A 21058-nucleotide genomic window follows, 5' to 3' on the forward strand; every position below is an offset into this window, starting at 1 on the left:
CTGAACCCACGCATATGTGATAATCAATGATAAGTAAAGACGAGATGTTTAGGCAATGAAAATTGCTCTTTTAGGCGCTTATGACAAGCACTAAAGCTGCCATATATATAGCATATATAAGTGCCAACTACTGACTTTTACACATGTATAAGCACAATTAAAAAGAACTTAAGCTGTTCATATAAGGATGAAGCATGATTTTCTGAGGAACACAGCCAACTAGACCCCGTATTCTGTGAAATTATTTAATTTTCTCAATAAAACTGATTGAGGCAGGTAGCTTAAGCTACAAGATTTATCTGAAATCTTATGTGACTAGGCACCACGAAAAAAGATGGGGAAGCAGTCACAAACAATCACCATTTCAAGCTTTTGGGGTTTCATGTTGTGCTTTGTTTCACTGAGTATTTGCATGGAGAAAAGGAACACTAAACATCCACTGTTGTTAGTTGCACAAAATTTTAACTTGGAGCTTTAAGTGATTCAGGGCCTTCTGGAATAGCTCAATATTTGCCGGTCAGAAACTTTGGCAATTTTTTCAATACCGGAAATTGAATTTACTTGCACTAGGCACACTGAAGCTCTGAACTAACTCTATCAGCAATAGGTTCATTGGGAATGGTATTAGAAACTTTTCTTGAATGTCCAAAATGAGCCCCACACTCGGGGTCAGAGCTGTGCCCAGGCATTCGTTTCTAGATGACGTCTGCTAAAAATGTGAAGTGAGCACACACGTACGCTAAGTCACTTTCAAGTGTATCGTTGCGAAAAACTGTTTGAGCCCTTCTCACAGCAATGCTCAAGTCTGCTGCAAAAATGTTAATAACAGCCTTTACACCGGCAAAGCATTTGTGGTAATAATTGGTTGCCATCAGCCACATTTCCCAAGATTAGGCAAAGACAAAGCACGGAAAAAGGCACTTTTAGGCCCTTAGATTACAATATAGACATCAACGTCAAAATAGGTATTACAGGCATGATAAAGGTGCCTCTAAAATGTTTCTAGATCCACAGTTTGTGATTATAAGTTAAATACACATGATAAGTACTTAAGGAAAAAAAAAAACGGCATTTTGCCTAAAGTTCCAATCTCTAGTGATAAGTGAAGCCTTCTTTGGTGTCTTCACTTCATATCACCATCTTTCCATTTGTATACCTCAATGCATGCTCTGGTCTTGCTTTACTTGCTCCCTACTCATCTGCTTCTGTCGCCAACTTCTTTGTTGCTACATTTTATGGCTTTTAATGCGTTAGCATTATTTCACTTCTTGTATCTTGTTCTCCTTGTCTGCTGAGCACCTAGCTAGTGGCACGCACCCATTCTGGGGGATTGGCCAAGAAAGTTGCACAACTGGCAAGACAGCAGCACCCACCGAGTGTCCATGAAAACTTGCTCTCACAGCAAGTTGTTGTCACAGCAACTTGTTGTAGAATTGCTGTAACATCTATAGAGTCTTCTGGAATGTGTGTTATAAGTGGAGTACTTGTGACAACCACTAAAAAGTTTGAGGGAGATTGACTTCAATGAATATCCTTATTTGAATCTGTCTCTGTCAAGCTGTCTCAGAATTGCAGTACAAAATGTGAATGGGTATAGAAGTCAAACCAGCTTGAACTGTAGTTGCTTTTGAAAGCTAGGTGCTTTGTTACTTTACTGGGACGATGAAGCAAATTAGATGTGCTAAACGTCAAAGCAAATTACACAGTGTGAGCGCTGTGTGCTACAATTAATTCCCATTGATCCCACAGATGAGCCTTATCCATGTTCACTCAAACTTGACAAAGTGGCTGGTGATCAGACTCCAGCCTGCACCAAATTATATAGTACTTCCTAAGGCTTCTGTGATTTTCTTTTCAGGCAGGAGCAAGAAACTGCTCTTAGATCAAGAACTAGAGAGCCTTCTGGAAGGCTGTGATTATGCATTGCAAGTGGAGCGTCAAGATGAGCATGCAGATTGCATCATGTTTTGTCTTGGCCAAGTACAGCTAACTGCACATCCAGTATCGGATGGCAGGAGACTGGAAGATGCCTTGAAATGTAGCTACAGACTTCTTATTGGGTGCAAAACTGAGCAGACCGATTGCCGTGTGGTTTACAACTGCAGTGGCCAGGTATGGTGTGCATGCATTCACTCCTATCGGGGTTTGCTTATGTCTTGTGCATGGCAGTTATTTACCATTGAAAGATTGCAAAATGAAATATGTATGTGATTTTACACACATTTAGCTAGGCATACCTGCAGTTATTTTAATAAAGATGTGCACTTATCTTTCAGGGGTTTTCCTTAGCAAACTTGGCTATGTGGCATGTAATAAAAAGGTGTTCTCCCATCGCACATGGAGCAAACAGTACACTAAACTGCACTTCCGAGACTACAGAAAGCGCCTGTAGTTCACACGAGTTTTATATGGCGAATTCTGTGGAATCATGCTCTGCATAGTGAAATTGTGGGTTCAGTTGGCGCACTGTTATTCTATCCATTCATTGCCTTTTTTCTTTGCTTCTCCTTTCTTCTGCACTCTGAGTGCAACTGGGTTGCTCACGTGCTGTGTATTTTATCCTTTCAGTGGCTGTGCTTTGGTGCAACATTGCTTGCTGATGAGAGTGTGCGGCTCATCCTCTCGCACAGAAAATCTGTCTTTCTTGAGGTGGCAAAGGTGGAGGACTATTGCATTGTGTTGGATGTGCTGCTTTCACCAACAAATGTCTATCGCCTTAGTCATGCCAGTGACTCGCCACGCAACTCTGTAAATTGGGAAGTGCAGACTCTCGTTCACCATTTCTTCGGCATCAGTCACACTTCAAGTATGTCCCGCTGTGCTTTGTATACACTGGTGGTGTTTGCTGTGCATGGTGGTTGCCATGTGTTGAAGAGAGCCGAGTAGTGTCCAGCATGTCGAGTCACAGATATGCTTTGTTGTGCACCTATGATGTTTGCTTATTTGATCCACCGGACACTCAAGTGTGCTTGATTAATTTTTTAAAATTCACTTGAGCAGTGGTAGCTGCTTGAGTTATGCTCTAACAGTAGAGACACCTGTGCTGGTGTTACGTAATTCACAAAGCTGCCTGCTGGCCTTGCATCCAAAGAAAATGAATATGAAATAAGACATCTTTAATGTAGGAACGAACAGCTCAAACAAACAAAGCCTTTTCATTTGCTTGCACTTGTGATTGCTTGTAACTGTGTTTGTCTGCAGAAAGCAATCTGCCGAAATATTATCTCAGTAACATACATTTCTGAACAAATGAAACGCAAATAAGCGAAGCATAACTACAATTCGTTCTTTCATTTCATGTTCTGTTAGTTTGTGGAGTGCCACTATGAATTGGTTGTGGCCTTACACCATCTTTGGCAGCAAGAAAACTAGCAATGTGAAAGTGCACTCTCAAATTATTACTCTTAAGATGTGTTCTGCTTCGTAATTTCCTATTCGCACTTTACTGCTCACGATAGTTTTATTCATATATGAAGACAATGCATGCTTTTGAATTACAACTTTCTGCACTTGAGGATATATCAAACAAAAGTTGTCTGGCTATTTGCATGGCCCTAGCATTCGTTGGAAAAGACTCAAGTGATCCACAGTACATGATGTGTCACGCCACGCTGCTGTTTATCAAAAAATGTCCAAACCATTTGGTTCTCCTTGTGCTGAATTGCCGGAGAAAATTTCTTCCCTCGCTATTATGTAGCAACCATTGTTGGTTGCATGTGACAGTCTATGGCCTAATGCAGTATCTTTTGTCGTACAAAATGCAAGGGCCCCATCTGTGATAACACACTCACTAAACAAGATGTGCACCAATTCATGCAACTAACACATCAAAGACAGCACAGCTGTGTAAGGGAGCTTTAATGCCATTCGGAAGTACACTAGAGGTCTGGTTTGCCGCTGCTCGAAAAGACTTAGCAAACACTTAACTGTATTTGGTGCAATTTCCTCACCATAACAAAGTCTCTTCTCATGCTTCACTACATCTGAGCTCAGCACTTGTATAGTCTCTGCTATATAGCCGACATGTGATCTGGTATTCTGCATGCGGCTGTTTTGGTTCTCCGATGCAGGCTGGCTCTTGGTTGATTAACCTTTCATACTGATTTCACTGTCTTCACCTTTCATTGTCATTGCTGCATGCGAGCCATGTGGAACTCCCCTTAGCAGCTCTTCTGTAAATAATTTTCCCAGATATGTGCATGTTGGTTGACACAGGTCAAACAGTGAATAGCAGTTGTAAACTTGGGACCTTTGTTGCTGGTACCTTTGCAACTTTGAGACATTTTCTTCCATGCACTGCCCTGGGGGAAGACTCTGGCTCGAGAACATGCAGTGTGCAAAAACATCATCTCATCGCACGCCGACAGGAAAAGAAACCAAATCAGTTCTGTGGAAGTCTGCTAGGTGGCTGAAAGTTCACGAAAGGGAAAGTTAACATCCACTTGACTTGTAGCACAAAGCTACAATAAAATACAAACAAATACATAAAAAATAAAAATAAGAAGAAGATAAGGAAAGGAAAAAGAAAACAATGCCAATTGCACAGAAACCCGCTTGGATGCCATGCATAGAAAGCATACAAGTGGGTTTGGCAAACATAGCGTTGTGTCGTACACACAACTCTGCGTTTGATGCACGAGTATTAGGAGTGTCAAAGGGAAAAATCTATGTGTGTGAAGTGTGCAAAGCAGGTCATGTGGTAGAGGTATATATATATATATATATATATATATATATATATATATACACGGGTACAGTTAGATATGGATCTAACGAAATTGACAAATGCTCGAAAATTTTTGTTACAAAGAGGTTTTCGTTATATGCAGTTGCAGCATGAAAATCTGAAAAAGAAATGCACAAATTAAACAAAGGGGAAACTGGAGGTACTCACCCAAACGCATTTATTTAGCGGCAAATAGCTGTTATTTTGCTCTGTTGCTTGTTCGTGAGGGATGCTCGTAAGACATCGAGGTACACAATGCTGTTTATCATCATCTGGCGAGCCCGCGAAGTGGTGCAAATTGTCAATGGCATTCAGCACTTCCTGCACGGAAGGCAAACCATGTGATGAATCGACCTCCGAAGATCTGTCATCATCACTGTCATGTCGGATACTTTCCACCAGCACCTCATCCAAGATCTCTGCCGTAGTGGTGGCGCAGTCGTCCGCATACAAAAAAATCACGAAGCTGCACGTCGTCGGGGGCTGCTCAACTTGCGCGCATTGAAACCCAACCTTCGGCGAGATCGGGCAGGCCTGAAAGCTCTTCCTCTCCACTGTTAGTTTCCGCAGCCTGAACCTTTTTTGTGATCCGGGCCTTGCTGAAGCAGTTCATAATAATGTCTGCACTTGTTTCCCGCCAGGATGCTTCAAGCATCTCAACTGCTTGAAAAATGTCCACCTTTGTTTCCCGCTGAAAATAATGTTCAGAAGCAGCCTTTAGATTAGTCTGCACTGGTAGGAACACTTCACAATCTTAATAATTCCTCTGTCAAGGCGCTCATTGAGTGAGGTACAGTTTGCGGGTAAAAACTGCTGTTCACTGTTACACAGCTCGAGACCTTCAACATAGTGCGCAGCACAATTGACTATGAATAGGCAAATTCTGCGGCCTTGTTTCTTGATGTCTTTGTCGCTTGTTCACCCAGTCACTAAATATGCCCTGTGTCATCCATGCTTTCATATTTGCCATGTATTGTACAGGCGTTCTGTGTGTCCCTTTAAAGCATCTGGGTCTGGTGCTTTTGCCGATAACCAGTGGGACTCGCCTGTTGCTTCCATCCGAACTTATGCAGAGCAAAACAGTCAACTTCAACTGAGCAGTCAACTTCAAGCAGTCAACTTCAACTGAGGCTGTAGGCACCGGCCTATTGCTTGTAGATAGTTTAGACTATCTTGAGGACTCTGTGTTTGCATACGGCTACCAATAAAAAGCAAGCTACACTGCTGTAGTACTTTCAGCCAAATAAATGAATACTTCATGTGAAGCTTCAAGTGAGTATTTACTGCACCGCAATTGGGGAGCGATTGGGGATCGTTCGGAGCGCGCATTCGGTTGCGCCGTGCGTGATTGGCCTAGGCTGCGCTGACTTTGTCATCCGTGCAAAGTCGGTGCAGCCTAGGCCAACGCCTCCTATAGTTAGACAAGGCATTGCCTAGGCTAATTGCGTCTGGCGCAGTCGACCGCACGCTCCCGGCTGACGAAGTCGGCACGGCCTAGGCAACTGAATGCGCGCTCCGAATAATGATCCCCGATTGTGCCCTTGGTTCATTGATTGATTTGCGGATGTTTCTGATGCGTTTTTTACGTGATTTTCTATATCGAATTCTGGATATATTGAACTTTTTCGCAATCACCGCGCTGTTCGATATATTGAGGTTCAACCATTTATATATATATATATATATTCCCCCGCTTCTTCAATGGTGAGGACAACACTGCTTTGTCCGTGGCTCATAGCAGCCACCCATGCGTTGTGTTTTCTCAATATGTTAATTCTCTGTTTAGTGCAAAAAATTTAGAAGCCATTCCATCCTGCAAAGGTGGTTGACTACTGAAGCAGCTATGCTGGTATAAATTATGTTGGTATAGAGTTTTTTTGGTAACTATGCTACCGAAATTCCCCTTGGTCACCTTATCAGGCACACACTATGTCACGCACTACATCATACATGCACAGAGCTAACGCCAAACGGCTTTTACGACATCGCTTTAAAGACGATTGTTGACGCAGCTGTGACAGAGTGCTGTTTAGACGTAATTGGCTGTTAAACTGGCCCTCGACGTACAAACAAACACATTTGTTTGTAATTTGTGATTGAGCATACTTCCTGGTTAATTAGCTGAATGAAACTTGGAAAGGCTAGGGCTTTATTCTAGCAGACAAACATGGGGCTGTCTGTTTTCCTCCCGTAGAAGTCCATGTATTGACAGCACACAGGAATTCCACAGTATTTACAACTTCACTGTGAACTATGCAATTATGAAATGGAAATGAAACTCTGTGTAATGTTAGAGTCATCTTAGTGGCTAATTGTCATATCATTTGTTTCGGGATAGTTTTGATAAAACAAAAGTTAGTCGTTTTCTGTAACCATACTCCCTCTGTAGACGCCCATGTATTGACAGCAGATGGGAATTCTGTAACGTTTGCAACATGACTGTGAACTTACTAATTGTGTCAAGTAAATGAAACTCGGTGTAATGATAGAGTCATCTTTGCGGTCAATTTCAGTATGATTTTTTTCAAGATACCCACATTAGATTGAGAACTACAGAGCATTCGTGAGAAAGTTGGCTTTGCTGCAAGGCATTTTCTGTTTGCCACCGCGATTTTTCCAGACTGTAGCCATAGACAGTTTCACTGTAAAAAATAAACATTTATGTTAGTCATTAATTTTTCTCTTCAACACTTTATTTGGAGCCATGTGTCCTTCCCACAGGTTTTTCCCCCTTTCTTACGCTTTGGAAACAAACGTGTTCTCACTGTGATAAAGGCCAGGCGACTGGCTGAAATGTTAAAATGGTGGTATTTATTTCCTTGGGTTCAGCGAACACTTCGTTTTGAATATATATATATATATATATATATATATATATATATATATGCGCTTCGAAGAGGCAGGACGTGTGTTGCTCTTGAATAACACTTTTCAATGGGATGAACATGGTTTAAATTGTAGACCTGGGACCTGAAAGTGCAAAGTAGTGCTAACGCATTTCTCTCGCATTTACTTCTGAATTGCCACTGTCTTTTTGGGAAGCATATGTAATTACTGCAGTGTGGGGCATTGAAGGTGACAACACTGTCACTGGATTGAGTTTTGCCTGAAGAAAGTACGACTGCTCAGGCATATAAAAAGTAACAAGCCTTTTGGTAATTTAATATCAATGGAGGTGGTGGTCTGAAAAATAATAGAATAGACTTTTGAAATAGCAGATGTAAGAATGGCCTGTATCACTATTACTTGGGGCTTTGCCAAATTTGTCTTCGACGGATCAATACAATGACATTCTTTTGTGAGGAACCATAGTTTTGATGGCCACAGAATAGTTGTCGATACTTGAGTAAGAAGAATCAGCCATAGAATTTCATTTTTTCTCATTAACAAAGCTATGATTATCAAACTTTAAGTAATTATAAAGAATTTGTTCTCCTCTTCATAAGCTTATTTAATTTTTATGTAACCTCTATCTTTTTTGTAAGGCAAAAAACATTGTTGCATTTCTTGTGCAGGATTTTTTCACACGCTAACCTTTTGCGACAGTTATAATGGTGTGTTGCTTATCGGGCTTGTTACTTAGTGCAGAATGCGTTCTTATAAAAACATAACATTTTGAATTATTGAAATTTTATTAGAAGTGCTTGTTATTTTATTAATATATGTTAGAGACAATCTAAGTGTACATAGATCATTGTACCATATGCGCATTCAGGAATGTATATGCTAAATCTCATTATAGAGGTACCTAGAAAAAATATAGCACTTAAAATGTGAAACCAAGACATAAATCAAAACAAGAAAAGTGCATTTAAATGCCCTGCTGGGATGTTGGATGTGGCTTAGGAGGACCTACCTGTTATGTTTTCTTTTTTTTAGAATGTGTGTGTGCTGTCTGAAAGGGTCATTAAAGTTTCTGAAACAAACATGTGACTCGCACGAGCACAAATCCTTCCAGTTGTATTGTTCATCATTTGTTTCTGATGCCTTATACCTACGCATCAATTGTACAAAAATTTAGATGACTGACAACAATAAGTATAGTGGGTTCACAAAATTGTATTTTTCCATATTAACTTGCTCCTTGCTTTGCTTCTAATTTATGCTGTTGCAGATGTTTCACTATCTCATATTGACTTCATGTAACAATGATTTTTGGCTTTTGCATTGTACTAAACTAACGTTGCTTGCATTAATAAGGTGGAAAATGTAGTCTGACCTAAAAAACTTGTTGCAAAAGTCGTGCCATGCTTGTGGAAATAATTCCAATTGGACAAAGCTATAACTTAAGAAGAAGCCCTTTAGCTCAGGCCCAACTCTGATGCCGCCCATTCAAATACATTTAAAACACAGAAACACTTTTCTGAGATAACCACTGGACCAATTTTAATTAAATTTGTTGCATTTCAAAGGGAAAGTTAAATTTAATGACTGTTGGAAACGGAGTATTGATTTAGGGCTCGAATTTTTAAAAGGAACATTCAGAAATTGGTAAGTTTGAAAAGAATGAAAGCACGAAGTTCACAAATACGTAGCCCTCCAGTAAAAAAGCTATCGTAGCTCTGTAAACTGCATCCGTTGGAGCATCCAAAACAAACAAATTCAGTATGTAAATTTATACTTTACATGAATTCGTTACATTGTTTACAAGCATTGTGCAAAAATCCTCACATAATAATGGTCTACTTGAGAGCTATGTATAATGCATCAATTTTTTCTGGTTTATATGTACTGTTTGATACAATTTACGGAATTCTGATATTGTTTTTCTATTATTGCGGAGTTAGTGTTGTGCACTTGATAGTTAGGAAGTTCTAAAGATTTGTGATTTCTAACAAGTTTTATGAAAAGGAATTGAGGGCCTAAATCGAAAATTTACTACCAACGGTCACTATATTTCAACTTTTACTTTTAAATGCAACAAACCTCATCAAATTTGGTGCAGTGGTTGCTGAAAAAAAAAAAAAACTATTTCCCTTTTCCCATGTATTCAGATAGGAGCCCTCGAGCTAAGTTGGTGATAGATGAGTAGTCTATACTACTGAAGCAATCTTGGTGACGCTACAGGGCTGGTAATTGTATAATTTTTCAATTGGCTGCCTTTAAACAGCAATTAAGTGGACAGCACATCCACTTGGTGGCTAGTATATGACGAAGTCCCAGCATGTGACCTCTTACATCTTTTAGTTCGCTGCAGCGTGCGCCACCGAATGTCAGAGGCCATTCTGAGGAGCCACCTCTAATAATGGCCTTTCGCTTTCAGTATCAAAAACATGTATTTATGTGATCTTTTCGTAAGGCATGTATTTCAAGTGTAAAATTTCACATGGGAGGTGCTCAATAGCTACACTCTCTGAAACTAGGCTTTTTGCATGTTTCAAAATTTTGTTGCCATTTAGGAGACATGAATACAGGACTGGCATTGCGTTTGTGAACACATGTACCTTTGTGTTGGTTTCGTCTTGCTGCAATTCTTTCTGCAAGTATTGAGCAATTGTCGAAATCACTGCATTGCACCATGCCATCAGAACTGCAGATGGCATTTGATTGCACATGATAGAACTAACCTGAAGAGCACACCAAAAATATTTCATGCCGTTTGTTTCAACCGTTAAGGGTTAAGCAAAACCTCGAATGGTCTTGCAGAATGCTGCCAAGAAGCACGGTCATTCTGGAACAGCACAGTAATGATTAAAATTTTTATGCAATTTAGTTTGGCTTTTCAAGTGTGAGCTTCAGTTCGTAAAGAAATGCCTTTGGATTCTTAGAATGGAACTTTTATGCTTACCTTTAGATGGTGAAATGCAAATATAGTGATCGACATAATAAGCACTTTTGTTTGCTAGTTACTGTATGGCATGGTCCACTGTTCAAAGGAACACACAATCATGGAGCAATTTTCCTCTGAAGAAGGGGCCTAGCTGAGACAATGGCCTCTCATGTGTTCCCTTTAATGGTGGATTGCACTGCATATTTCTTGCAGTCAGTCTGTGAACCTTTGTCCACTCTCATCTGCTGTTCTGACAGGGCACATTGAAACGGAGAAGTTTCGGAGACAGGACTTTGACTTGCTCTACGCAAGGATTGCTGCTGCCCAGTCACTGCATCCTGCTGCAGATGAGGACGTGAACGATGTTCAGCATGCAGCATTGCGGCCCACACTGCGGCCATACCAAAAGGAAGTGGTCAGGTGGATGCTAAAACGAGAGCAGCCACTTGCTGAGATCTCGGTGGACAATTTCCTGTACCTGCCACTGGTTGACTGCTATGGGAAAGTGCTCTACTACAACAAATACGCAGGCTTGTGAGAATGGTTTTGTTTTTCTGGTTTGTAAGGTTTGCATCAGACCATCTTTTCCATCCGAAAGCTTTTACTAAGGCATTTGATGGTTTGCAGCTGGCACTTCTTCAGTTTTAGTTGTAGTTGTAGACAATGTGACAAATCTGACTTTCTGCCAGGATTCAATGGTCTAGATTACATACAGATGGGGAAAGAGAAGTGACAGCTTACAACTCCATTGGTGCTTGCATTAGTTACTGTAATCCGCAAGGAAATAACCTATATCCTTGTTTAAGGGCAGCACTTATTTTTCATAAATTTTGGTCCAACTTTTCTTGGTGCAGTTCATATGCAAGCAACAATTAAATGTGTTGTTAGAAGAATGTATGCCTTGCCACATTTGGAGCCTTTATTTTAGTGTTATTTGGCATTCATTGTCAGTGGCACATAGTACGCAGAGGTGGCGCAGATGGCATCTGGTTTGCGGCAAGAACGACGCATCCCACATAAGGTTATGTGATGAAAACAGCTACTGGGGTTTTCATGCGAAATATGAACGGAACAATTCAACCGATGTTGTCGGCTCACATTAGTGCTGCACAAGCAACAGATGCTCACTGTGCAAATGTGTACAATGCGTATGAAGAGTGCAGTCCCTATGTGCACAACACTCGGACAGCTGTGCACCACTATCCAATAAGAAGGGGAAAAGTTACTGACAAGCAGTAAGCTGTAAGCGGGCATTTTTAAGTAGCTAAATTAACCAAACTATAGTCAACTTTCATTAACCCTTCGAGGGTCGATTTTTTTCGCCAGGTGTGACCGTCCAGGGTCGATTTTTGTTATTGCAGATTCCAATTCTTCTTAGGGAGTTATTTCGAAAGAAATTTACTGTAATTTTTCTAAGGTGACCGTATAGTGAGAAAAAAAGATTTTGCATTGGTATATATGTACTCTTCATTCATGAGTAACAACAATAAAAATAGAAATAAACCTATAAGAATTGAAAATTTTATGCATTGTTATAGTTCAAGGCTTTGAAAATGCACACACGAGAATATTACGCAAGACTCAAAGGTTCCTGCTCTTACACTAATATGTACATCCATAGCGTAATCGAACTGCGTAGGTGCGTGCACTCAAGAAAACTGCGGTTGTGTGCCCGTCAAAAAAAAAAAAAAAAGACGTGTAATAAACTTCCGCGAATTTTCATCTTATCACAAACTAGAGGCAGTTGGTTTTTGGGAGCCTTTAAAAAAAGAAAAGAAAAAAAGAGAGAGAGAAAGAAAAAAGCAACGGAAACGCATGCACGGTGGCATCCTTCCTATGTGCACTCTTGTGAGCACTTAACGAGCGAGAAACAAGCGGTCGCCCTTTGAGCAGTTAGTAACGAGATGGCCATCAGTTTTGTAAGAAGCCGAAACCGCTCGCGGAACAAAACCTAAGCCACTGCTCGCCCGCCCGTGCGCCAATGTGTGAGCGGTAGTATATAGATGCGCTGGAACAAACTAGCGCTAAAACAAACCATGCAACGAAAAGTGAGAGAGGGAGGCGCGCCAAAAAAATTCCCTGTATTCCCACATAGTGGCAGCACATGACAGAAAAGAAAAGGTTAGGAAATTGGCGCACTTTTTAAATATACAGACGGCACCGTAAATATACGGCATCGACCATTTTGCAGATCATTCGCGGCGCCGTGTATTTACGTTATTGACCCTTGAAGGGTTAATTCGATGCTGGCAGGATCGACGAAACTAGTTGGATTATTCGGCAGGGTGAATTGAACAAAAGGCAGAAAAATAATAATTAGGCAGAGCTCATCTCACGACGACTGTTGACGTAATGTGAATAGCAATCGAGCAATGTAGTGACAAGCCAAATTCCTAAATTCACGTTTATTTAGCACGTGTAGTGGCAATTCTGAGACTTTCGTTGCTTTGGCTATATGCCACATACGTCAATATCGTCCCACTTTGCTGTGGCACTTGCTGTGGCTTGCCAAGGTCGCCCATGAGCATGAAGGCATGACAACATCTGTATGAAGCTGATGTAGTGATGATGGAATGACGAACGAAGGATATCAATAGCATGACAGACGTATAACGACTGCGTGGCGACGATGAGATGTAGATTCTGAAATTATGACAATGGTACAACACCGCCACCATGTGAGATAACAACTGTATGATGACATCCGGATGAAGAAGAGGGAATGACAATGATGGCACGACTGGGACAGCATGACGATGACGGTATGACAACGGATACACGATGGCATTTGTGTGACGAAAATGCAATGGCTATGGCATGGCAATGGCAGCATAATCACGATTGAATGATGGCAACATGATTACAATAGAATGACGAACAAGTAATGACGTTGATGGATCGACAAAGGTGGTATGACAATGATGACTTGATGATAATGGGATGACAATACTGAAGTGACGACGATGATGGTAGGATGACGACTTGTAGCGGTGTGACTATCACCTCTAAAGCAGATGAAGAAGAAAATGGGCTCACGTGCAGGTAGCGTGAGAATAGAACACGCTAGCACGCTTGACCTGAGCGGCCACGGTGCCGGCCGCTCCCGAGATATCATGACACTATGGCCTGGCCGGCTTAAATAAACCATGGCCACGGCATTTACCTCTTCGTACTGTGCCCCCCCAATTTGGTGACTCGGATGACCAAACCCAGCCTTCCCACAAATTGGTGACCCGGATGACCGAGCCCAGCCATGCCAGTGTCAACCCACAAATTGGTGGGTTGACGCACCGACTCTACCAAGGTCCTCACACAGTCCAGCAGATGTCCCACGGTTGTAGGGTGTATGGGAATTCCACATCGATGTGCTGGACATCTGGTTAATCCAACTGGACAGCCACTTCTTTCTCAACAAGGTTTCAGGCTCTGACTGTGTTCCAGGCTCCAGCTGTCATTCCCCAGCCCCGACTTCTACAATGACTTGCAGGCAGCCATTCTTGCTCACGACGCCACCTTGAGTGCTCATTCTCCTACAGCTGGTGCTCTGTCACAACAGATCTTGCTATTTGAACTGTCGTGTCATTCCACATCTTGTCGTCCCCCATCGCTGCATGCCAAACCTGCATGCCAATTGTCAGCATGTGCCAGCCCCAGCATCAAACTTCAACTTGGTCTCAAACTGCAACTCGGTCTATGAGCCTCCTCCTCATCTCAAAGGCAGCTGCGCGATGACTCTTTCCAAGGAATTCACTGGGCCAAACGCAAGTGCTTTCAGCTATTCTACGGCCCCCTGCTCTCTTTCCTTGGACGTTTCCGCAAGCTGTCCACTTTCCATTACAGGGCACCTCACTCCACTGATTCAGAGGCTGTGCCACCAGTTACACTAGGCGTAAGTTTCGCTCTCGCAGGCATGGCAATGCCACAAGCACAACCTTTGCAATGCCTTCAGTGACCACCGCAACCCTGATGCTATCGGCATTTGTGATTTCACTGCAAGCAGCTGCAGGCGAGCCTTCTGATGTTCTTTGCTCACACCTCCCGCACATGCATGGCCTACCGCAGTCTTACAGGAGCAGCCCTGCCATCTGGTTCCTTCAGCTTGAGCATCACTTCTACGTCTACATTGCGAGTGATCAACACATGCGCTATCTCCATGCAAGTTTTGAGCTACCAGACGGTCTGGTTTTGGAGCTCCGACTTCTACTGGCCTGGGCATCTACGAGAACCTGCGGCAGGTTGTGATTTCACAATACGGCATCGCTGTGGCTGCGCCTTGCTCACGATGTACGCTGCCGGTGCTGCCTGGTAAATCTCTCTCAGATTGCGGGAACCCAATACTATCAATGCCGAGACCATCTGCACACTTCTCCTGGACTTTATCACTGGACTTTATTTCAGTCGTGCTTCTCACTAGGAGGGGGGCCCTGTAGGGGCACGACTATATCGCCTCCAAAGCCTTTGATAAAGAACAGGGCTCATGTGCAGGTAGCGCGAGAATGAACACGCAAGCGCCCGACCTGAGCGGCTGCGGTGTCGGCCACTCCCGAGATCCAACGGCACCATGGCTGGCCAGCCTAAATAAACTGTGGCTACGGCGTCTACCCCTTCGTGCCATCCTCCTACAGACCTGTATCATGATGGCGTGACGATGATGGCATGACGAGTGTCAGATCACTAAGCTGGAGTGGCGATAATAGCATTACCAAGATGGCATTACGATGATGGCCAGACAATGGAAGCATGATAGTGACTGCCTGACGATTATGATGTGACACAGGCGGCACAATGATGATTGAATGATTACAGGGATGGAAGTGGTGCGCCAATTGCACCATCTTGCGCCAAACCACCGAGCTGTGCTAACCTATGCCAAAGCACTAGTTTCGAATGAAGTAGCCAAATTTAGCAGGATATGCGTGTTTAGCGGCAAGCACACAACCATAGACATGCGTTGGCTAGTGCTTAGCCCTGCAATCCAAGCCTAAGCAATCCGTTTGAGCTTTGGCGTCTTTGGAGTGTTTAGCGGCATTATTGTAACCAGGCCACAAGAAAATGAAAACTGTTTTGTGGTATAGACGCATTACGAATGTTACATGAAGGTGTTACTCGTTTGCGTATATGTGGACCAGCTAAAGATGATTTGAACTGGGGCTCATTTCATGGGGCAGTCGGGAAGGAAAGTCACGCTGAATGAGTAAGGTCGTACAGTCTGCTCAGCGTGTAGCTCATCAGTTTCGTTATACACCCGCCGTGGTTGCTTGGTGGCTGTGGTGTTGGGCGGTTAAGCAAGAGGTCGCGGGATCGAAACCTGGCGATGGCGGCTGCATTTCGATAGGGGCAAAATGCGAAAACACCCGTGTACTTAGATTTAGGTGCACGTGAATCCCCAGGTAGTTCAAATTTCCATAGTCCCCCACTGCAGCGTGCCTCTAAATCAGAAAGTGGTTTTGGCATGTAAAACCCGATAATTTTAGTTTCGTTATAAATTTTAGCACACGACCTTCCACCCTATTGGTACATCTGCGTCAATTCATGGGCCAACACTGGGCGTGTGATGTTCTAAATCTAGTTCGCACATGCACCACGCCCATTTACCTGGATGATAGTGTGGCACGCCGAAAAATGACTTGCTTGCTTTCATGAAAGTTCTTTGTCACAAATATCCAATGGCAACTGCAATCGTCACTCAGATTTGCACTCAGGCTACACTATTTTCTGCCTTGCCACACCACACAAGATCAGGCTCTTGTCGTCACAGAACGCAAGCTGAGGATGTCAAGTTCCATATTTAGTCAATCTTAGTGGAGAAATTGTTGTTTTAATTGGCCTGCTGTGGTTGCTTAGTGGCTTTGGTGCTGCGCTGCCAAGTATGAGGTTGTGGCATAGAATAACATAGTAACATAGTAAACATAAAGAGTGGACACTCCCATAGGTGCCTGCGGCCGACTTTGGCTCTCAGCGCACCTAGCGAAATCGGCGAAACGCACCAGCCTCCAAGATGGTCGCGCACGTCGCTGAATCTTGGAGGCCCGAATTTCAGTTTCGTTTTTCATTCTTTTTTTGTGACCCATAACATTGTTTAAATTGAGTGATTTCATGCAGGCACTTGTGTCGCTGTTTATATGTTGTGACGATGAACACGCAAAGGTGTTTCACCTTTGTGCGTTTGAAAATTCCCGTTCTCGGGGTATTTCATGCTTGAGTCTGGTACAAAGGGAAAGCAGCCATGATAACATTTCATGTTACGCCATGTGGGACATGTTTCCTTCGCCTGAATGCGGTTCAAGCCCTCAACCTTCGCATTATGGGAGAATTGCGCTGCCTGCACATGTCCACGGAGGGACATGCAGAAGTTTCCGCCATGAGCCCTGGTTTTCAACCTCAAAACGCCACACCAACAGCAGCGCTAGGCCCTCCCAAATTTGGTATGCCGCCAATACTATGGATCATGTTCGGCCATTTTTTTTGCCTGGCTGGGGCTTGTCAAAGGCGTGCAGCATAAGGTCACAATGAAAAACTCAGTCACGCTGGTCTCGCAGAAGCTAAGGCCCTTACCATTTCCTGTCCGCCAGTCGGTCTCCGACGAGATCAAGAAGCTACTTGCAGCAGATGTTATCGAGAGAATTAATGCCTGCGAGTGGGTCTCTCCAATTGTAGTAGCTCGCAAGGCAGATGGTAGCATTCGACTGTGCGTCGATCTACGAGAGCCTAACAGAGCTGTAGTAGCAGACAGATTTCCCTTGCCTCAGATGGAGGAACTGCTCGATGCACTGAACGGAGCATGCTGCTTCTCCAAGGCAGACCTGGCATCGGCCTACTATCAAGTTGTGCTCCACCCAGAAGCCCACAAGTCCCACTCGGGAATAGTCAAGACCAAGCAATGCATCAGGGAAAAGTACTGGTGGCTGCGCCTTGACAAGCAAGTGGAGACCACCATCCGAAGCTGCACTGTTTGCCAAGCCTCGGGCAAGTGCGCAAAGAGCTTACAGGTACCGCTCCGGCCTGTCCCACTGCCTGACAGGTCCTGGGACAAAGTGTCAATAGATATCATGGGGCCTTTTGAATGTGCACAAACTGATTGTCGGTTTATCATTGTGGTGGTGGACTTCTTCTCCAGATGGCCAAAGATTGCGTTCTACGGTGACACCACTTCCCGCACTGTGATAAACTTCCTCCTTGGGGTCATTGCGTGAGAGGGTTACCCTATAGAACTAGTCTCGGATCATGGCCGACAGTTTTCGTCAAGTGAATTCGAGTGTTTCCTAGAAGACAGGGGTATTAAACATTTCTTCTCTGCAGCTTACCACCCTCAAGCCAATGGTGCGGTGGAAAGGTTCAACAGGGTCCTTAAATCGTATATACAACTCTCTCTACTGGAGCAACGACCTATCAAGGCCACCGTTATGGAGTACCTGAGTATTTACCGCGCCACCCCCCACAGCGCCACTGGTCTGTGCCCAGCAGTGTTGCTCCATGGACGTCACATGAGGACATTGTTAGATGTCATCGGCCAGCCAACCACAGACTTCGGCACCCACCCTGCCCGGGAACTGCGTAGACTTCGGCATCATGTATACGATCACCAACAAAGAAACAAGGCGTATTCAGACAAGCAAAAAGCAGCCAGGGAGTCCAAATTCAAAGTGGGTGCCTATGTGCATGTCAAACGTCCTCTACCTGCAATGAAAGGCACCCCAAGTTTTGGTGCCATTCAATATCCTGAAACACATAGGACGTTGGTAATTTCACCTGTAGGACGGCCGGGCGTGGAATGCCTCTCAATTGTCCGCTGTGCCCCTGAAGCTGTACAAGAAACAATGGTGAGACAAGAATCCCTGCGGGGGGACATGGACATAGACATGCCAGCAGGCAACACTAGAACTCGGGCACTGTCCTCAGCAACACAGAGCACCACATCCCAAAGAACACCAACGCCTGATGAAGCATAATCTACAGAATCGCTGTTGTCACCACTGCCTCCTTGCACGCCAAGCCCATGTTCATGGCCAGGGAGTCCACTAGCTGGAACTATGACCTCTGGACTGTGTGCTGATCGTGGTGGCGAATCGGAAAACTCTCATCAGCCAGTAGAGTCAGCACTCCGCTGTTCTACACAGGAGCGAAGACTGCCAGCAAAGTTCAGGGATTATGTGCAGTGAACTTACTGATTGCAGTGACTTTATTAGGCAATCGCCACCAGTGACTTTACTATCAATTTGTTAGCGCAACAATTTAGCTGGCTGCCACAAGCAGTGACGGTTTTTTGGTTGTATGCATATAACCTGCGTTCTCTTGTTGAGGGAGGGCTAGATGTAGTGTCGTGCCTTCGCAATCGATGGCACTGCTGACGTGACGCAGGCCACATGCGACAGATGGCGCCACAGCGCTCTTGTATATGTTACGTTCGCCGTAATAAACATTGTTATTGGCATGAAGCTGGCAGGGGTGTAGCAGCGACATGACACTAACCTTTATGACTGCTTTTTTATCGCCGCCCCTCCTCCACTGCTGACCGCTCTCCAGGTGTCAGCAGACTGTGCTAGACATTTACTGGGGTCAGTAGCAATTTCCTTCCCTGTATATGTGTTCATAGGCACAACGCTACATTTACCATTTCAAGCCTAGAACCTTCCTTCAGCGGGCCCATACTTTGCAGAATGCTGAAGAATAGAAGAACAAAGGCACTAGGAAGAAAAAGAAACAAAACTAGTTGACGATCAATGTCACTCAAGGTTCCATCCATTTCACTCGCAATCTTTCTTTATTAATACAAGTGTTGTGTTTCATCGACGTAGTGAGCACTGCAGTCTGCAGGCCATCTACCAAGACGGTTTTCGAAGCAGTGGCTCCCACTCACATAACAACCATGTCAAAAGCGTCAGTGACGAAGCACTTACCATGACTATAGCCGCCATCAGCAGCACTAACCATTTTACATGGAGAAAGGTTCGACCGAGCCACTGTTGGAAGTATCAGTGGGAAGGCCATCACGCGCAGCAACAAAACAATGGTGCCAGGCACAGCTCGTCCTGAAAAGAAGGGAGGAGGGGGCATTTTTCTCAACTACAGCAGATCACCTGTCACAGCGTCACAACAGGGACAGACCAGAGCATGTTGCGGTGGCTAAGAGCAGATTTTTCCCCCTTTTTCCAAAAATGGCTGAGTGGCGTCGCCTGGTGGGAGAATCTGAACTACACACAAGATGGCGGCTGTGATACCTTCACCTTAATTTTATTAAATCTCATGCAAAGTTTGCATGCACATGCACTAGGATGTGTTAAATGCAGATATTTTGATCTCTTAGTATTTTAATAATTTTTATCATAGGCTTTTTAAGAAACCACTCGTCAATTATCTTAATAATAGCACCGATTAAAAACTCTTTTTTTAAATGACAAAGAAGAAAGAAACGAGAAGAAAGGGGTTAACCGAGGGGCTCGATTTTTGTGAGTCATATCATAAGAAGCCAACACAGTCTGACACCAAGGACAACATAGGGGAAATTACTTGCGCTTAATAAATGAAATTAGGAAACGATAACGTAATGGAAATTAAAGTGGATGAAAAAACAATTTGCCGCAGGTGGGAACCGAACCCACAACCTTCGCATTTCGTTGGTGCCAACATTGATGCCTTCAGGTAGCATATGTGGGTTTATTGACCAGTTGCCTTCACCCGAAAAGATCACGTTCTCGTGACGCCTGCGGCAAGAAGGACGTTCCACGTCCGCCACCAAGGTCTGTGAGTGGCGGCGCTGGCTAACACTCCCATGGTTCTACTAGGACACATAAATACCCAAGAAAGTGGATGGGGAAACCGCGCCGCGGTAGCTCAATTGGTAGAGCATCGCACGCGAAATGCGGAGGCTGTGGGTTCGGTTCCCACCTGCGGCAAGTTGTTTTTTCATCCACTTTAATTTCCATTACGTTATTGTTTCTTAATTTCATTTATTAAGCGCAAGTAATTTCCCCTATGTTGTCCTTGGTGTCAGTGTTTGTTGGCTTCTTATGAAAAGAAGAAAGAAAGTTATTTTTGAGTTTCCTTGCAATTAGTTGTTCATAAGGAGCAATATGTGATATTTTATAACACTTTCCTATGCCTGACCCACCGTGGTTGCTCAGTGGCTATGGTGTTGGGCTGCTGAGTACAAGGTCGTGAGATTGAACCCTGGCCATGGCGACCGCATCTTGATGGGCGCGAATTGCAAAAACACCCGTGTACTTAGATTTAGGTGCACATAAAGATCCCCATGTGGTCGAAATTTCCAGAGTCCTCCACTACGGCGTGCCTCATAATCAGATAGTGGTTTTGGCACGTTAAACCCCATAATTTAATTTAATTTTTCCTATGCCTGGTATGAAGCCCAGACGTCGCTCAAGAGACCCTATTTCTCCCACTTTCAGGGGTCACAGAAAAATAACCAGATAAAATATTGAAAAACGGAAAAGTTATTCGAAAGTAGGATATTTTATTCTAATTCTGCATAAATTTCATTAATTTACGTATTTATTAACGAAAAAAGATTTCTGAGACACATTTTCTAAAGTGATCCAGCCTGCACA

General features: G+C 43.6%; 1 protein-coding gene across 7 annotated transcripts in view; it reads left to right on the top strand.

Annotated features, from left to right (window-relative positions):
- LOC135916679 (E3 ubiquitin-protein ligase SHPRH) overlaps nt 1–21058 on the top strand; it is a 375022-nt gene that overhangs the window by 36682 nt on the left and 317282 nt on the right. For all 7 annotated transcript variants that reach the window (XM_065450123.2, XM_065450124.2, XM_065450125.2 and 4 more), the window contains exons 2-4: nt 1859–2112; nt 2569–2806; nt 10754–11030. In XM_065450123.2, the coding sequence (XP_065306195.2) occupies nt 1859–2112; nt 2569–2806; nt 10754–11030 (769 nt within the window). The remainder of the gene's footprint in view (nt 1–1858; nt 2113–2568; nt 2807–10753; nt 11031–21058) is intronic.

Source organism: Dermacentor albipictus, chromosome 5, assembly GCF_038994185.2.
Source record: "Dermacentor albipictus isolate Rhodes 1998 colony chromosome 5, USDA_Dalb.pri_finalv2, whole genome shotgun sequence".
Lineage (NCBI taxonomy): Eukaryota > Metazoa > Arthropoda > Arachnida > Ixodida > Ixodidae > Dermacentor > Dermacentor albipictus.